This window comes from Eurytemora carolleeae, unplaced genomic scaffold, assembly GCF_000591075.1.
Source record: "Eurytemora carolleeae unplaced genomic scaffold, Eaff_2.0 scaffold292, whole genome shotgun sequence".
In the NCBI taxonomy this organism is placed as follows: domain Eukaryota; kingdom Metazoa; phylum Arthropoda; class Copepoda; order Calanoida; family Temoridae; genus Eurytemora; species Eurytemora carolleeae.
Genome location: NW_019396324.1, coordinates 280,778 through 301,459, shown reverse-complemented (window position 1 = coordinate 301,459; position 20,682 = coordinate 280,778). Strand labels below are relative to the sequence as shown.

At 30.9% G+C, this 20,682-nt stretch overlaps 1 protein-coding gene across 1 annotated transcript; it reads right to left on the bottom strand.

Moving 5' to 3' along the window:
• Nucleotides 1-109: 109 nt before the first annotated feature.
• LOC111700952 (dipeptidyl aminopeptidase-like protein 6) lies at nt 110-19,275 on the bottom strand. Its single transcript, XM_023472037.1, has 9 exons — nt 19,235-19,275; nt 10,417-10,522; nt 8,979-9,069; nt 7,114-7,238; nt 6,616-6,682; nt 6,430-6,487; nt 4,465-4,512; nt 1,974-2,049; nt 110-211 (listed from the first exon to the last, which is right to left on the bottom strand). Exons 2-9 carry the CDS (start codon nt 10,498-10,500, stop codon nt 110-112), a joined length of 651 nt encoding a protein of 216 aa, XP_023327805.1. The 5' UTR covers nt 10,501-10,522; nt 19,235-19,275.
• Nucleotides 19,276-20,682: the final 1,407 nt, after the last annotated feature.

The following is a 20,682-nucleotide window of genomic DNA, read 5'->3' as shown; positions in this document are numbered from 1 at the left end:
CGAGTTCACAATCAAAACTGGAGTTATAATCTGACATTCAAACAGACAAACAGAGATTATTTCTATATATATATATATATATATGTATAGAAGACAGAACCAATTTATACTAGTTCCCTTTGTACCTGGACATATTTGAATGGAAGAGCGGAGAACCATGAGGTTCTATCCAACCTGGCTGAGTTTGCTGGTTTCCAAGCTCCCCAGCTACCTGGAGAAATAAATACGGTTCACATTGAACTAGACAGATGGAGTGTGACCTCGGAGCTCCTCTAGTTTTGATTTTGTGCACAAGTAATAAAAAGCAAATTTATTTGACGACATATTGGACATTTTATTTCATAGCTCTTCAATCAGAGAAGATTAATGAAAACCGTAAGATTTCAGTCTTGTAAATAATAAGCTGTAAATGAGTTTTAATTTTACACTAACTTGTTCATTATATAAATAAATAAATAGATAAGTAGATTGATAGATAGATAGATAAGTAGATAGATAGGTAGATACTACAACAGTTGAAACACAACTCTTTTTGCCAAATATATATTTGGTTTATTGAACTACACTGTTAGAAAAACCCGCTTACAATCAACAGTATTTAGTTCACGCACCAAGCCATGAAGATCCGTTGTAATATATCAACGATAATTCTGCTTGATATAAATTTACGGCCTGTACGCTAAATTCTAATTACATTCACTTGAATTCTACTTACTTCAATCATCAGAAATCGAAGCAAGCATAATCCTGCTTACTTTAATTACAGTGATCCGGCGTTCAGACACGTACCGGCACTCAATTCAATCAGAATACTACTTGGATTCTGCATTAACCAGAATTCTGCTTACTTCAATTAAAATTTGACTCTCTTCAAGTAAATTCTAAGAGAGATCAATAATGTATGTATTTAAAGTATCTTGAATAAAACTGACATTGCTTTCTCTCAATTCTCATTTAAAAATTTGATGTGATTCTAATTTTACTTATATCAACTAGTGTTTAGGCTAATTCAAGTAAAATCATTCTGACCAGAAAACATCAAATTTCAAACGATATATCAATGAATGTCTTCTATATACTGGTTATATTGGCCTGAAATATGATGATATTGAAAATTTACAAAATGGCATTTCTAACAGTGTATCCCCAGGGCATTCTTACTTTATCTCAGCTTTTGATAGATGGATAGATAGACAGATTTAGAGATAATTAAATATATTATTAAATTAAATATTGAAATATACAAAGATAGATAGATAGATAAATAGATGAAGAGATATATAACAGATAGAAAAACATGGCTTAACTGTTCTAAACTAGGAGTTTATCTTATAAAAATAAAATCTAATTCAGAACTTTAAATTTAGTTTTTCAAAACATTATTTAAATCTTTATTAATTTTCTAATTCTAAACAGATTTAAGTTTTCATCAGAAAATAAACTTAAAAATGTATTTCTTAACATCTACTCATATTTTTAATATATTAAATACAAGAGAAAAGTTTTGGTTGGAAACTTGAAAACGATGAAAAGAGGTATGAAAGATAAATAATAGTTCTCGGGGGCGAAAAAGTTCAAGTTTTGGAGAGAACGAAGAAGCTCACTCCTTAAATACCGAAGAAAGGAAAAACTAGATATCCAGGGGCAGCCGTAGTACATTTGAATTTCCGAGCCGGGTCAACTTTTCCGGTTCAAGTTTGTACTGTATCGCCCGGTCAGTGAGTAAACTCTTAATAGGACTAGCCGATGCAACAAGGTTGACGCAGGCAGACTTGAGATTGAATTTACTTTTACTGAAGGATCAGAGGTGCGTGTATCCAATAAAAAAGGCAGATCTTATAATTCTGAATTTTTAAATGATGCAACTTTTGTACAATTGTACAAGGGAGTCGTATATTACTCAGAAGGGCAGTTAAATGAATAGTACTGTACTGTTCTTTATTACAATAAACTGTACTGCACAATGCACATACCATTGTACAAGTGTAATCTGGGGGAGAGCAGAGTGTGTACACCATGAACTGTTGAGATCTCGGGAGCCAGCTGACACTAAACCAACAAAAAACATGATTCAAATTTTTTTTTGCCATATTCTTAAGATTACCTGGGAGATCTGGGGGGGGGGATAATTGAATATTTGATATATCCTTTGTGATACTTTTTATCTGAAATTTTATTTTTTACTTTCCCATAAAAACCATTTATTTTCAATTCCATTTATAATTTACCTTTGAACTTTTTTAAACTCCAAACAAGTATCGTAATTGCTTCTTAAAGGGACTGTAGAGGAAAAATGATAGGGGGTATAGGCTGAAAGCTAATCACTTTAGCTCTCGATCGCGACCCATTAAAGTTATATCTGATTTTCCTATCTCGAGAAATTGATTTACAACTTTGTCAAATTTATACGAAAATTAATATATATACAATTTTGTATAAAAGTAGTGGGTTTAAAAAGATCAAATTCAGCAAATATGAAACCAATCTGAAAACGATGATATCCCAGAGAAAGCTAATTGTAACTTAGGTTTACTCCAATTCTAATTTTATATTTGTTATTTTTTTTTTTTATAGATTTAATTCATAATATTATTTATACATCCATATTGCTTGACCAGAAATTCCACCAATGGCAGTGCAGTAAAGTGGTCACGTGATACAGGCGGTGACACGTGACCAGTATACTGCTCTGCCATTGGTGATAGTTCTGGTCACGTGATTTAAGTTTAAGATTTTCTAAATTTTACATACTTTCGTATAATTTTAACACAGTTTTATATCAATTTCTCGAGACAGGAACATCAGATAAAACTTTCATGGGTCGCGATCAAGAGCTAAAGTGATAAAGTGATTAGCTTTCAGAGCCATACCCCCTTTGATTTTTCCTTTACAGTCCCTTTAATACGTTCTTTTTATATGTTAAGATATCAAGTGTAAATACAAAATGTTATTTTTCGTACTTGTTGATAATGTTAATGTATATTTTTAATTCAGATAATTAACATTAATGAACATAATTAAAAGTAATTGATGTAGATTAGTTATACAAAAAATAATGCAAATGTAATGAACAATGATAAAATAGGAAATATGATTGTGAATCTTGGAATCAATTGCACTGACTGAAAAAGTATATAATAAACACATCCGTAAGTTTAAAGATTGTAGAAATATAGACGAAAACACGTTTGATTTCATATAAAAGAAACCGAATGCTTCTCTCTCTGGTTAGTTCGGGGTGGACTAGACCCCGAAAAGGAAACCTTGAGAATTTCAACGATATTCTCTTAAGGACTTGAGTTTTTGCCACAAACTCTGATTTTCTAATCCCAATATCTTTGGAACCCAATGTCGTATACCTTTGATATTTCTAACTTATCTAGCAATAGTCATAGTTTAAAATGTCAAAGGTTTACGACGTTGGAATCCAAAGATATTGGGATTAGAAAATCAGAGTTTGTGGCAAATACTCAATTCCTTTCCGGCTCTGCCAAAAATAAAGACAGTTTTACTTTATGTACACAGTGCACTAAATGTACAGTATAAACTGTACATTGCAAAATGTTGGAAGTTATTGAAAAACTTTCTCAATCAGAAAGTTTTACTCTTCCATCTAGTGTATCATATTGAGTTGTTTTACTCTTCCATCTAGTGTATCATATTGAGGTGTTTTACTATTCCATCTATTGTATCATATTGAGGTGTTTTACTCTTCTATCTAGTGTATCATATTGAGGTGTTTTACTATTCCATCTAGTGTATCATATTGAGGTGTTTTACAATTCCATCTAGTGTATCATATTGAGGTGTTTTACTCTTCCATCTAGTGTATCATATTGAGGTGTTTTACTCTTCCATCTAGTGTATCATATTGAGGTGTTTTACTATTCCATCTAGTGTATCATATTGAGGTGTTTTACTCTTCCATCTAGTGTATCATATTGAGGTGTTTTACTCTTCCATCTAGTGTATCATATTGAGGTGTTTTACTCTTCCATCTATTGTATCATATTGAGGTGTTTTACTCTTCCATCTAGTGTATCATATTGAGGTGTTTTACTATTCCATCTAGTGTATCATATTGAGGTGTTTTACTATTCCATCTAGTGTATCATATTGAGGTTTTTATTTAACTAAATAAACTTCAGTAAATATGAACTAATGTGTTTTCACTTTTTGTCTATACTGTGAAATATTGATAGGGTCCAAATAAAAAAATATGTTCATACGGAAAATATTAAAATTTTGAATTTGAAAAAGGGGTAATTTTCATTTTTTCACTAAAGCATCAAATGCCTCGTAAGTGATGCATAAATGAACGAAAGTCAGAATATGCAATTTTAATATTCAATATTTTATTTGCAATCACAACTTTCTTTTTTAGACAATAAATTTCTGCAATAAAGTTTTATTTGAATAATGTCAAAAGTAAAAGTTTTCTTGTTATTCATGTTTAATGATTTCCTTAGTGTGTCATCATTGGCCCAGGACACAGAACTGATATACCAATCCCTAAAAAATCATACAGTAAAAACCAAAAAACAAAGGAATGATTGTTTTCTTTTCTCTTTCTATTTGGAAATATAGCCATAGGTTTAGTGTTTTTCATAATATTTTTTATTAGTTTCATATTCAATGCACTTAAAACGACGACTTTTTGTCCGCTAGGTGTCTCTCCCTCGTGGAACTACAGCAGAACAATTAGCGGCCAACTAACCGTCGTTTAAATTGCATCACATTAAAAACAAATAAAAAAATTCATGAAATATCAACTTTTTTCGAATGCATCGAATTGCATTCGACATGTATAGGTTGTAATATCTAAATGACTTATTTTAGATTTAATTGAATTATTTAAGATCTGAGTTGAATAATGTGAATTTTAATGGACGCTGTAAAGCTCTTAGGTATAAGACGTTTTTAACCATGTTCTCCATTTATAGATGCACCAGGCAATAATATGGAATTCGATTCGATATCAACCTATACCACCTTTCACACTTACTTTAAGTAAAGTGTTTTTAAAATATATATCTTGAATTAGAAGATGATTTGTTTGTCCAAACTGGATATGTTCTTGATCATTGTCTCAATTCGTCAAGATCATATCTATTACAATCCATAAATTCTTTTTTTTATAAAAAAGTATTCTAGTTTCTCAAAATTTTTGTTGATCTTTTCTTTATGTCAAAACCCAGGTCTCTTCTTGTAAATGTCGTGAATTTTGCAAATATGTTCATAAATATGTTTTTAAATAGGACAAAGCATTAATTAATTTTTAGAATTTTTTAAATTTTGATTTAAAATTCATTGCAAATGGTTAAAAGATCCACAAAATTTTAATGGCCATAAACGCAATAATTAACAAATAAAGATCATTTTGGTCAATTTACAGAAAGATTGGCCTAAAGTTTGTTTCTAATTCCAAAAATAAGATATATTCCATTTTTCAAATAGGTGAATAGTCTCTTTTCTTTATGGCAAAAAAAAAACAAAAGAACATTTTTTTCAACTAAATATTACTTTTAGCCTCATTGTCGTAGACGTTTAAATAATGACCTGTAGAAGGGAAAGGTGTTAATTAATTTTATCAAACTTTGATTCTCGATAAACTTTTAATTTGATCAAATCTAGCAAAGTCATAAATCTCCTAAAACTGATATTCTACCTTGTCTACATGTTTGTACAGAAATTAAATTCTAAAAAATGTCATAAACATGAAAAGGTCCGTAATTGAAAAATAATCTACGTTTAAACATGCAAATCTTTTCCTCTTTCTGTATGAAAAGTATATAAATTCTATTTTTTTCGGAAATAAAAAAATCAAACTTTTATATCAAAACAACTTTGCTTCTGTCTGAGCAATATCATACAATCCTAAACCCCTTTCCCACGTCCTTTGAAATCTTACCCAAACCCCCCTTCATGGTGATTAATTGGAGTCCTAAAAAGAAAGAAAAATTGGATGAAACAATTATATTGTCTTTAAAAAATTTGAAAATAAAAAGTAAAAACTAACGTTGATTTTGATTTTATATTTAAACTTAACAAAGAGTGTTTTTTTTCGAACCCATTTCACCCTTTTATTGTAGATTTTTCAGATTTTTTTATTTGACAATTCAAAAATATATATATTTTGATTCCTGACAGATTGTTGCTTTTTAAATGACAAATCAATGCAATCCGGGCATACTGAGCTCATTTTGATTCGCGTGACTAACTTTGATGGTTAAAAAATATTCTTTTTCTTCGATGTTAATTACTTCAATAAAAACAGAAAATATTTTTTTCTAGTTATCTAAAGGCTAATCGTGTATTATTTTTAGCTGAAACATGTAATAGGAAGAGAATAGAGGGCAGGGGGGGGGGTTAATTAGTAGTATTTTCCTTCGGGATTTTCTATCTTTATTATCATTGCCTAAACCTTACATTTTCTCAAGTTCCCTCGGGGGACTCAAGAACCAGTAGGGGCCCACACCATCCACACCTGGGGAATAATATTAATATCAATAATATTGATAATAATAATAATGGAAATAGTAGTAATAATAATAATAATAATAATAATAATAATAATAATAATAATAATAATAATAATAATAATTAGAATAATACCTAATTTTACGAGAGTAAGGTTCACCCCTGGATTTATATCTCCTGCCAAAGGATATCTTACTGTACTCTGAAACAATAATTTAATTTAATTAAAGAAAAACTTAATATATTAAAAGCTAAGAATAATTTGCCATGTAATGGCATATATCATCAGTAATATTAACAAAACTAAGTATGTTCTAATATATAACCGATTTAACCGTCAAGAAAAAACAAGGAAAATTTTTTATTTTTCTAATTTTCCAATTTTCTAATTATTGTTTACACAAAAAAGTACAGTTTTGGGGAAAAATAAAAACAAACTTACAAGGTGTTGATTAAAATTAAGTTGTAAGAATTAAAAAATAGTAGATACATAGTATCTGATCTATAAAGTAGAAGCTGTTGATATGATGGATCCTGACTCTGGTATCAGATACGATATGTTCACCTGGTCCATAGAGTAGAAGCTGTTGATATGATGGGTCCTGACTCTGGTATCAGATACGCTATGTTCACCTGGTCCATAGAGTAGAAGCTGTTGATATGATGGGTCCTGACTCTGGTATCGTTAAAAGTACAGAAGGCGAGGAAAGTACCACCCGGAGAAACCCAAGAGGCTGATCCACTGTTCAATAGTTCTTCTACAACAATAAGAGTTATGAAAATGCAAAAGAAATTGAAAATGAAAATATTTTATATCCCCTGATATTTCTTAAAGAATATGAATTAATTTGCCCTGTTTCGACCTTCGGTATGTACACTTAGTTTACGTGGTCCCCCTACAGTACGTTTATTGTTGGTGCAGGCTCAATTTTAATCAATTTATGATTTCTTCTATTTTGTGTTTTGTGCAGCTTACATCCCCGGTATTGAAATATGCGAGGAGAACTTGAGTTTAAGATTTCATCAAACTATTCAAAACTATGTGTTCAACATATTTCAGGATCAAATTCAACAGAAAACTTTAGATATATAGATATATAGAAATACAATATATACATATGCATTAAATATTTGTAAACTAAAAAATAATAAAATTTGTTGCTATAATATTGTCTACATATGTGGTTTCACAAAAATGTCCGAAAATTTAAATTTACTTATTTTAATATTTGCTAGATTCTGAAACATGATAATGCACTTAGAACTGGGTAGTTTCAATTCAAGTGATATTTATGCAAGCAAATCAATGCTCGATTAACAACGGTACCATTATGAACTTTGTCTGATCAATTAAACACCAATTTTATTCTTTAAAAAAAATTTCACTTGCGCAATTCTTCTGCAGGAAATTATATATGAATTATCAGAATTAAAAACTTTTAAACCTTAAAAAAAAAAATATGTTCCTCATTATTGGTCAGATAACTAGCTGTATCTAAAGGGTACCGTTGTGAACCAGGCATTGTCATCTTTGTATGGAGGGTCACTTGAAACTACAAATACAGGTCCTTCGAAGCACAATTCATTTGGGCTTTAACGTTTAAATATCGCAATCTTTTGGAGCGCAAATCTTGTAAAACAAATATTTTAATTTAACACTCTAGTAACCCCTAATTTTATAAAACCAAATATTATTAAAATTTTTGTGTTTTTAAAAATCCATTAAATAACAACTTTACCTTCATAAATCCAGTCCGGTACACCAATAAACAACTGTACCTTCATAAATCCAGTCCGGTACACCAATAAACAACTGTACCTTCATAAATCCAGTCCGGTACACCAATAAACAACTGTACCTTCATAACTCCAGTCCGGTGCACCAATAAACAACTGTACCTTCATAAATCCAGTCCGGTACACCAATAAACAACTGTACCTTCATAAATCCAGTCCGGTACACCTTTAAACAACTGTACCTTCATAAATCCAGTCCGGTACACCTTTAAACAACTGTACCTTCATAAATCCAGTCCGGTACACCATTAAACAATTGTACCTTCATAAATCCAGTCCGGTACACTTTTAAACAACTGTACCTTCATAAATTCAGCCCGGTACACCATTAAACAACTGTTTCTTCATAAATCCAGCCCATTACACCATTAGACAACTGTACCGTCATAAATCCAACCCAGTAGACCATTAGACAACTGTACCGTCATAAATCCAACCCAGTACACCATTAGACAACTGTACCGTCATAAATCCAACCCAGTACACCATTAGACAACTGTACCGTCATAAATCCAGCCCAGTACACCATTAGACAACTTTACCGTCATAAATCCAACCCAGTACACCATTAGACAACTGTACATTCATAAATCCTGTCCGGTACACCATTAAACAACTGTACCTTCATAAATCCAGCCCAGTACACCATTAGACAACTATACCTACATAAAAATAGTCCGGTACACTATTAAAAACTGTACCTTCATAAATCCAGTCCGGTACACCATTAAACAAGACTCCCTCAACACCAGTACTTGTTATTCTGTGTACTGTACTTGATTCTACAGAGGGCTAAACAAAATAATAATAATATAATATATATTTTTATATAATATGCCAATTGCTATTGGCTTTATATACTTAATTTGCTCCAAAAGAAAAAAAACCTCATACTCTATATGCTTTACTTATATTTCCAAAGGTTTTTCCAGCCACAGCGTTCCAACACTTCGTAATCTATGACTGAGAGATAAAGACAATTGTTGCTAGGTTGAATGAGAATTAAGAAAATGGTCAATATAGCAAATCATAAAAAAAACAAATGGAAAATAAGAAAGTGGTCATTAGAGAATTTGAAATAAAGTGTGAAGGAAACAAAAAGTTACATGTATATTGTATAATCTGATCAAACCAATAATTATTTACAACTACTGTATAGCGGAGGCAAGAATTTGATGATGCCCAGGGTAAACGAACCCCGGGTATTCACCTTGGAAAGGGGCCCAGGGTAAACGAACCCCGGGTATTTACCTTGGAAAGGGGCCCAGGGTAAACGAACCCCGGGTATTCACCTTGGAAAGTTGGAAAACTAGGGATTTCCAGACCTAAGGGAGCAGGTCAACTCATGTTACCCGGAGAACGGGCAGTTGGCGACGAACCTTCTCATTAGGAAGATGTAAGATCAGTTTGTTAAGAGTTGTGACTCTATCTTCTTACTTCAAGTTTTCTAACCATTAGTATCAACCTTAGTTTGTATTTTTACATTAAATAAGGTATTTGTACCGTACATCGTTTAATATCGGGTAGATGAGTTCAATTTGGATTAGCCCTTTTGGCTGGAGAAAATATTTCTCCCTCGTCCATTTCTTCATATACAACACTACTTTACAAGGTGGTTAAGGTTACTTTTCCAAGGGATCCCAAAACCAATGTTGCCTTGCTGTGCTCTTGTTTTACTATCAAGATTAGTCAAGGAAACCAGTGGTTTAGTAACACGTTTAATTTCCCGAAAAGGTTGTTGTACAGTTTTATCGTCTTTTAAGATAAAGATGCGCGATTTTTTGTTCGAGCGGGTCGTTATTTTACTTAATTGTCCCAAGAGACGAAAGTACCTTGACGTCCCTCTCCTCTATTTGGGAAAATCATAGGTCAGTTATGTTAGCAAAACGGCGGTAAGTTAAAAAGTGATCTAGTTTCTAAACTAGTTTATTCGTAAATATAATCCTATTTAAACCTGTTTTATAATGAATATATGTCATAATAACCTGATAATATAAACTAGTTTATTCGTAAATATAATCCTATTTAAACCTGTTTTATAATGAATATATGTCATAATAACCTGATAATATAAACTAGTTTATTCGTATATATAATCCTATTTAAACCTGTTTTATAATGAATATATGTCATAATAACCTGATAATATAAATCATTGTTTTTTACAATGATTAAAGATGAATTTGATGCCCAGGCAACATATTGAAGATGAGATCCGTTCATAACTGTCTCTACTTCCGGATTACTAAAAAAAATTTACATTATTAAAACTAGCTTGCCTAGGGTACTCACAGTTTACCCGCGCTTTGTCGTTTAAATTATGATTTCCCAAATGTTTCCCTTTAAAAGTCGACCTACTTAGAATCTCAAAACAAAACTAAGACCATTCCCGTTCCCGAGTTCCCCAATCAAAATCTGAGGCAAATCGGTCAAGGGGTTATTGAGTTATGATCGGACATTCAACAAACAAACAGAGATTAAACAACTTTATATATAGCTAGCTTGGTTACAAAAAGTTACTTATGCCGTTTACCCGCACTTGAACGATTTTACCGGGAAACTAAAATTTCGCTATTGCAGTCGACCCACTCAACTTAGAATCTTAAAACCATGCTAAGAACATTCCCGCGGGCTCCTGAGTTTTCTAATTAAAATTTGTGACAAATTGGTCAATGGGTTCTTTAGTCATGACAAACAGACAAACAGACAGACAGAGAATACAACTTTATATATTTTAGATACTAGCTTGGCCACCTAGCTCTGCCCAAATTACTAAAAGTTACTCCCGCCGTTTACCCGCACTTAAACTTTTTACCGAAAAACTAAATGTTCTGCTTTAAAATTTTAAATTACATTTTCATCAAGAAATTAAAAATTTTTCGTATTTGGTATTGAAAACTTAAATTTTACTATCTATTTGTAATATTTGAGGTATTAAAGAATATAATTTGATTTTTACGTTATTTTCGACGGATTTTGACTTAGGGATCAATACACAGACAGGATTGCACAGACTGAACGAACAGACAGAGTGAACAGACAGGATACACAGACAGGATGTACAGACAGAATGTACAGACAGAATGTACGGACAGACTGTACAGACAGAATGTACAGACAGAATGTACAGACAGAATGTACGTTGTTGTATGTAGTTTTATGTGAAAATATGTCACAATAAAATGTATAATTTAGGCAATAACAAACATAGATTGTAAACAAGGTTCGGACTTCATGAACAAACTGTGAAACCGCGGACTAAATCTCTTTAAGTGTCCTTAATTTCGAAAACAATAACCTAGCATCAAATAGTTTAATTTTTGTACTTATTCAATTCTTTTAAACAATTAAGTTAAACTGGAACCCAAACTCTAACAAAGCAAATCTAATTTTTGTTAGAAAGAATTAAATGATGTTTTTTCCAAACGCACACTTCAATTGTTCAATGCAAAAATAGAAATGGGAGTTATTTTATATTAATATAATCATTTTATCAATAATCAAAAAGTATTAAAAATTTACTTTAACCAACCCCATAAAAATCAGATTCTTTTGAAAACATTGTAAATAGAAACATTGTAAAACCTGCGAGAAAAAAAAATCCACGAAAAGTTTTTTTGTGTTATTGTTTGATAATCTAAGAAAAGAATGTCGTAGATAGAACTAGGGTTGTTAATCGTTTTTGAAAACGATCGTTTTTATGAAAACGAGTGGTGACCGTTTTAGATACGATTGTTTTTAAAAAAACGATATTTTTTTAACAAAATTTTTTATTGACAATTATGTTAACGATCGTTAACGAAGGGTTGTCGTTAACCATCGTTAACGAAACGACGAACTTTATAAAAACGGTCGTTTTTAAAAAAACGATCGTTTTTGAAAAAATGTCATGCAAATTTATTGAATGTCGTCTTACATGAAGTTGAAGAGTTGTGGGGGAACTAAAACTTCTTGATATTTTTAAAAACACTCAATGATAAGTACAGATGCCCTTCAGGTCGGTTCCCTCTCTTCGTTCACGATCGTTAACGAAGGGTCGTCGTTAGCGATCGTTAACGAAACGACGAGTTTTATAAAAACGATCGTTTTAAAAACAACCATTTTTATAAAACGAAATTTTAAAACAACGATCGTTTTTAAAAACGATCGTTTGGTTTTTGATTTTTCGTCGCCTTTTTTATAACGAAATAATCGTTTTTCAAAAAAAAGAAAACGTTAACATCCCTAGATAGAGCATCAATTAAAAGTTAAAATCGAAGAGGGGCGCGAAGTGCCCTGTACATTTTCATAAAAAGAAACCTTTGGCCTTAGCTTTTTCAAAATCGTAATGTTTTGTCCCGTCAAAAGATAAATCTTTTTCTCACAAGGTTTGGAAAAAGTTTTAACGGGAAGAAAAACTCAACTTTTATTTATTTATTTCTGTTGTAATAGTCATAACATTGACGAAAAAAATAACAAAATCATTCTTTTTTTAACTTTATGTTAAAAGAAAATATAATAATGCATCCTTCTACAAGTTGATTTTAGTAAATGCTTTTAATGCAAAAAGTATTAAATGTATATAAAATGTTATTGACCATTCAATTACAGAGTTCCCTTAAATGCACGTTGGTGGCCTTAAAAAAATTATCTGAAAAAATGTCATAAATTCTACTCACCATCCAGTTCGACATTTATCGACTCTAAATTCTACAGTCTATATAGTGTACTACGCACGAGGATCCAGACAGCTTGGAAAATTATAAACTTGTATTTAAGGACGGGTCAAATTTAAAGTGTCGCAATGCCTTGGCCTTTTTTAACATACTAACTCGTTCATACATTTTGTAGTGAAAAAAATGCGATTCAATTGTGATGATTTTAAATAGACCAATAGACATTAAACTCAACAATTTTGCTGTTTAAACAAACATTTTAATAAGCTGGTTCTCAAAATATTGGTAAACTAATTGCTTTAAAGGGAGTGACCGGCAATGTATGGTAGTTGAACTGAGAGTACAGTATATTGTTGAAATATTTTTTAGGGTTCATTTTAGACCTATCAGACGTTTTTACGGTTTATATTTTTCCACCAAAAACGTAAATGTAATCTTCAAAATCCTCATCGATTGTGCATTTTGAGAATCGGTTTTTTTAAAATTATCAAATAAAGACGACGAAAAATGTAGCAAAAAAATCTTTAGTTAAGTAATTAATTGTTTAGGAACAGGTTGAGAAAAACAAAGTTAACTCTTATCATTAAAAATAAATTAATCTTATATATGTAATAGTTTCTGTAATGTCTCAATGTTTAAAATCATTTTCTGTAGATTTCCTGTAGTTTTTAATGAAAAGACGACATTTGAAGAATTAGGAGAAATCTGCTAACAAATTCACAAAGAATAAGAAAATCAATATAATGATGAAAAAGAAAGAATTGGTTCTAACATTGGTTTATTGACAAATTTCTAATGAGAAACATGTTCTTTGAATGAATGCCTTTTTAGATCCTATACTACAGTTTCATGGGTCTCGCTGTAGACATTTTAGAGCTACAACTAAGTTTAAGTATTAAGTAAAACTATCTACAAAGAATACCCTGTATTGAAATATGCTCAGTCATATTTTTATCTCTCATTCAATATTCGACAAAAATAGTATAAAAAAGTATTTAAAATATGGACGTTAAAAAAATTTGTATAACAACTAAAATGAAAAAAATCTTCATTTAATGAAAATTGGTTTTAGAGCTAAGGTTTATTGATTGATTACCATGGTGCAGGGTTACCCACAAAGGATGAGACTTTAATAACGACCTGAAACTCATGAGTTCTGCAGATCTGAGGTTAATTTTCGTCAGAGGTCTTTAATATTGCATTTTAAAGATGTGCTAAATGATTAAGCAAAGAATGCAGACAGTTTAGAGCTATAACAGGGAACGAATCATCAACTAAAATTACAAGTTCGTTCAGATTCCATAGAGTCGTCTCAGAAGCCTCGTCTTTTGTTATAAGTAACATTATATATATTACTAACTGAAGAGCCCGGCGTTGCCCGTGAAAAAAAAAGTTTAAAAAAATGTTTTGTAAATTTCGAATTTTTAATAACACTCCCCGGCCATCCCTGAGTGTCCACAAACAATTCCAGCCCAATCGGTCCAGCCGTTTGGCCGGCTATAGGCAATAGAGATGTCAACGATAGTGTAACGTAACGTAAAAATGTACGTTTTTGTACGTTACGTTACAATAATGTGTAACGTTTGGATATATTCTATATAACGTGAACGTTAAACGTTAACGTTATAGGAGCCCATACCTAACGTTAACGTTAAACGTTAACGTTAGAGGAACATACCCCCAACGTTAGCGTTTTGGGGAAATGTAACGTTATTTTTCAAATATCTACAACTTTTTTGACCATAACGTAAAGAAATGTTTTGTTTCCAAGGGGAGCTTGAAAGTCTAACGTTTGAAAAATGAATTGTGATTTGATTGAATATCGTTACGAAAGGATTTCTATTTCAAAGTTCAACTTATAAAAAGTGTAACGTTGTATAACTGAAAAATGCATTACTGTTTATGAAAACGTTTTTAAAACGTTTTCCCTTATAATATAATGAAAAATTCAACGTTGCAGAAATGGGTTTTTATTTTATTAATCAGGAAACGAAAGTTTTTTTACAGAGTAAAATTTCAATAATGTAACGTATAACATTTTAAAAAATGTAATTCTGTAAATCAAAACGTTTCATAACTTTTCTTTGAATACTAAATTGATTAGTCTAACGTTAGATATATGATGAAAATGTTGTTCATAAAACGTTAGACTATGAGGGCTGAGTTTAAATTTCAAAAGTGTAACAATAATTCTGTCAATCAAAACGTTCCTAATATATCAATGTAAGAGATTTAACTGATGATAATAAGAGCAAAGACTTATGGTTTTTCATTTCAAGTTTTAAGAAAATGAGTTTATGCCACAAACTCTAATTTTCATTTAATATATCTTTGCAACCCGATGTCGTAGACCATTAATATTGAAATATACAAGGTTTAAACCATCGGGTTGGAAAGATATAGGGATTAGTAAATTTGAAAAAACTTAGCTCCTTTCTAAAGTGTAAACGTGTTTTTTTGTAACATGCTATTAGTGAAAATTCAAATCTTATAAACTTCTTGGACATCAAAGGTTTTTGATTTGCCATTGTTTGATGAAACCCACTAAAACTCTGGAAAAGGAAGACGACATTAGGAAATTTTACATATGCATTTTCTGTTATAAAGCAAATGATTTACTAATTGCAAAAAATCAACTTTTAAGTGGAACGGGTCTGTGAACAAACAGAACTGGAACAGAATTGCTGGGTTTCATGTTTATTTGACTACTTGAAATCATAACTTCAGTTGGCCAGTTGGCATGGTTCATGTTTTAGGTTGAAAATTTAGAAGTGTAGATACTTACTAAAATGCAACAATATTTTATCAAATGGAAAATGCGTGTTATGTTTTATTCATCAATAGATTTTTATGAAACTTTAGAATAGAAAAAAAAGTTGATTTTTTAATTAATTTTTTTAAAAAGAAAAAAATGTTAAATAATTTTATTTCGAGCTGTTTGTGTTAAAAAAATTTAGCACTTGTTTTTTAACCCCAAACATGAACTCTGAAAACATTTTCATTGTGGTTTGTAAACTAAAGCTAATTCCGCTTTTTTACTCACTTTGTAAGTAACATAAAAAAAAACACAAAAAGAACTAAAAATTCGCCACAAATTATAATTTTCTAATCTCTACATCTTTGCAAACTGGTGTTGTAGACTTTTGATATTTCAAGCTATGACTTCTGTTAGATAAGAATGTCTAAAGGAATTGAGTTGTTCACAAACTTCTATTTCTAATCCCTATATCTTTGCAACCCAATGTTGTAGAGTCGTAGACCTTAGATATTTTAAACTATGAATTCTGTTAGATAGAAAAAAAGAAAAAATGCAAAAGTGGTTTGCCTTGACGAATTTTAACTCATTTTATAAAGTGTCCCAAAACATGTCTATTTTTTAAGCTCGTCAAATACACGATGGTAATTTCTAGTGATCCTCCATTTAAAGAGGGCCATGCTTGATTCCCAATAATAACGTGTATACCTTAATCTGATTGATGATTTGAAAATTAGGAGTGTTTTCCTATCTTGTAAATGTATGCTGGACGTTCAGGGTGATTGATTTGTGACTTTTTTTTAGAACTCAGCCAGCCGCCCACCTGAGGTCGCTGCGTTTCAAATTAATAAAAATATTGTAATAAAAAAATTTCAAATTCGTCCATAGGGTTTCGAATTGACAATTTAATATTAAAGAAATCGCCGTAAGGCCTAAAAAATATTTCAAAAAAAAAATATGATACATCTTTTTCTTATAAATTTCATGCTGAAATCAGATTCGAAAACCATTTTTAAATATATTAAAATCTTAAGAAGTTATGGCCAAATAACGGTACTAAATTCCGGTTTTAAAACTTTTTAATGTTTTTGATGAGTTTTTTAGCTCTGACTCACTCAATTTTCAATTTTTTAAAACGCTTTTCAGATTTGAATTTAGCATTGAATTTCCAAGAAAATGATGTATAACATGAAATAAAAAAATGAAATTTTTTTTGTGGCCTTACGGTGAAAACGAAGCGACTTCCGGTGGGCGGTTGGCTCTATTCCAATATTGATCACCCCTACTGGACTTGCCACTCCATAAATGGAAGGTCACTTGAAATTACGTCTCTAGTCCCGTAAAGACACACTTTGAGTTGAAAGTCTAATGCTAAAAACTTTCATAATGCATATTCTTCTACTGCACATTCTCTAAAAAGGTTAACAATACAACAGCAACATACAGGATGAATAAAAAAATGTAATTATCACGGAAAAAATCTTGCAATGCTTTCATTTAGAAACAATATTATTTTGATAAAGTGTAACGTTAGAAACATTAAGGCTTGAACATTTTAATACAACGCAACGTATAGAACATTTTTTCAAATCTTTCTTAGAAACGAAACGAATAAACAGTTTTGATTGTCAGTTGTAAAAAAGTGTAACAAAAAAGTTTTCACAATAACGTTTCGATAAATCGTAACGTAAGAAAAGTTGCATTTTAGTAAAATTTCTAAACGTAATTAAAAGAGTTTATATTGGAAAAGTTAAGATAAAACGTAACGTTAACAAAAAATATTCTTTGCACTGAAATGCATTGTAACGTACAGAACTATGCTCCAATGACGTTTTATTAAAGCAAAACGTTTGTCATCTTTTAGATCTTAAACTAAGTGAAAGTGTAACGTAAGGTCTCTGAAAAATTTTACCTTGCATGAAAGTTGAACGTTAAAAAATTGTGGTAATATTACATGAGCTTTAACGTAACGTTGGAAAAGTTTTTTAAAACGGGAAATGCAAAAGCGTAACGGAGCTTACTGTTTTTTCACTAACATTTACTAAAGCTTAACGTTGTATAAGGTATTCAAGTGTAGAAAATTCACTTGGTAACGTTACTCTATGCCATAAAATTTCATAATGTTCAACGTAACGTTTCAAACGTTAATACTTTTGATGAACACTATCGTAACGAAAGCTAAAATCTAGAAAAATCAAAACGTTGACATCTCTAATAGGCAACATATATAAATACAAATGTTGTTTTATTCTGTAGATTATAGTATTTGTGTGAGAGCTTGCAAATCTTGGTTTTCAGTTTACTTCGCAATATAAACTTAATACTTTGTTTCTCCCATTTTCCTAAACCTTGTATAGTCCTATATTTCATTAATCATCATTTTCTTCCATTTTTCTCGTTCAAGCATTTCTTTTGAATAAAATAAACATTTGATAAATTGTACAGAAACGCCATTTATTCTAAAAACCTTGTGCCGGCGTTTGGATTTTGTCTAAAATTTGAAAAATTGTAAATTCTAAATAAATGTTATGCATTTAATATGTAGACTTCTGCAAGACTTATTTTAAACAGTCAAAATATAAATAACTAGGCTATTACATGTTCTCTTAAATATCGTCTTTGATTTCCGATATTTGACAAATGATATAAAGAGATTGAAAGTCAAATGAGATTTCTACCTTCTTTGTATCTTTAAATTAACGAAAATATTAAACTTTTGAATAGTTTTGTTGATTTTGAATAAACTGGAATCTGGACTAATTTCCTAATATCTCCGTCAATTTTGAAGGTAAAAAATGGTAGACCACATTTTGGAAATCCCAAGACTAGCAGTTTTCGGTGTTAATTGTTGAACTGTGATACTAAAAAATTATGTTTACGAAAAAATCCCGCAGAGAACAAAAACGACAAAGAAGTCGTCATTAAATTTCCATGCTTATTGGGACACACTGTAATCAAAATAAACAAAAAAAATTAGTCCAAGGTGTTTGTATTTTTAGTTTTCTTTTCACGTCCATTTTTTAACTTTCTTTTGTTTTCCTTTCTTCTTTGATCCTACCTTATTCTAACATTTTCCTATCTTTTTCCAACCTTTTTCCTATCTTTTTCCTATCTTTTTCCTATCTTTTTCCTACCTTTTTCATATCTTTTTCCTATCTTTTTCTTACCTTTTTCCTATCTTTTTCTCCCCTTTTTCTTATCTTTTTCTCCCCTTTTTCTTATCTTTTTCCAACCTTTTTCCTATCTTTTTCCTATCGTGTTCCTATCTTTTTCTTATCTTTTTCCTGTGGTTTTCCTATCTTTTTTTCGATGCGCTCCAATTTACGGAAAAGTCGTCTCCTAAGAAGGATAAATAACACCTTCAGATGACGTAATTCTTGCTTCTATAATCAATGACGTCATATGAGGTTGGTATCTATCCGTACACCCTAACGCATCGAAGTAACCTAACTATATTATACAACCTTGCATTGAACAGTGAGAAAAAATTTGAAGATCGAATCTCCAGAAATTATTAATAAGAGATGAATATATTATCAATGTATACCTGGAACCAAGGCGAATGAACGAGTACTTGGCTAATTTTGAAAATCTAAAAAAAAAAATTATTTATAGAAAAATATTCAATTATTAACACGCACAATTGATAAAAGAATTAAATAAAAAGGAAAATGGGTGGGATTAGCAGGAAAATGGGTGGGATTAACAGGAAAATGGGTGGGATTAGCAGGAAAATGGGTGGGATTAACAAGAAAATGGGTGGGATTAGCAGGAAAATGGGTGGAAAATGGGTGGGATTAGCAGGANGTATATTAGTATATTAGTATATTAGTATATTAGTATATTAGTATATTAGTATATTAGTATATTAGTATATTAGTATATTAGTATATTAGTATATTAGTATATTATGGAATTGGCTCCGATTTTTGAAAAAAATAATTTCGAAAGTAATCGGTATAAGATCTAATATTTTTGAAAAAAGGAATTGAGATTTTGACGCAAACTGAAAATTAGAATTCCTTTTTTTTGCAACATTTGTAGAGTTATAGCTGGGCTACACAATCTAAGTTTGTGGATTGGATAATCTAAGTTTAAAATTTCAAAAGTTTACACCCTCAGGATGCAGATATACATATTTGAACATTTGAGTTTGTCGCAACGGCTCAATTCCTGTGTTGCTCTTTTGACGGTTATATAATAAAAATTAAGTTATTTTAAGTGCTAAAATTGACTAGGGTATAAAAGATAATAAAAATCCTGCTTTCATCATAGAAAGTTATAATTTCTCTGCTTCTTAAGTTCTCTTAGATCCGTCCATTTATTATGTTTGTATAGTTAACGATCAAAAACATTTAGAATACATCCAGAGCACTTATCAGAAATTACATAAAATAATTTCAATTTACCAATTCGCACGATGTTCAAATTAAAAAAATTATAACTCGCCTCTGATTGTTATATTCAAATCCCTGTACATTCGTAATGTGATGGCTGTTTGAACTTTACCTTGTCACACTTTAAAGAATGTCAGATTAAAAGGTCAAAGTTTGAAATATGAAAGGTTTACACCATTTACATTAGAAACTGTTGCTCAGAAACTGAAAGTCGCCATTTTCGTCATTTCCAATTGTAGAGGATTTTCTTTTTAAGTTGGTGCATTTCCAGGACACTATCAACAAATCCCACTTTTTCTTAGGCTGCACGCATCGAAAGTCTAATTTAGTCTGATCGGTTCAGCGAGTGGAGGAAGGCCGCCTCAACAATTTCTCGTCCGAGCCACATTCTCCTCATTTTCTCGTTCGAGCCACCTCGAAATCTTCGGCCTTCGATTATTTTGTGTTAAAAAGTTCCCAATTCTTGAAGATAAAACTATTTTTTAAAAATCTGGCCACGTTAGGGCATAAAATATGGATGGACTATAGTATTGCAATGATTATATCATGTTGGAATCTTCAAACCCATGAGAATGATGTCAAACTTTATTTAGGTAAA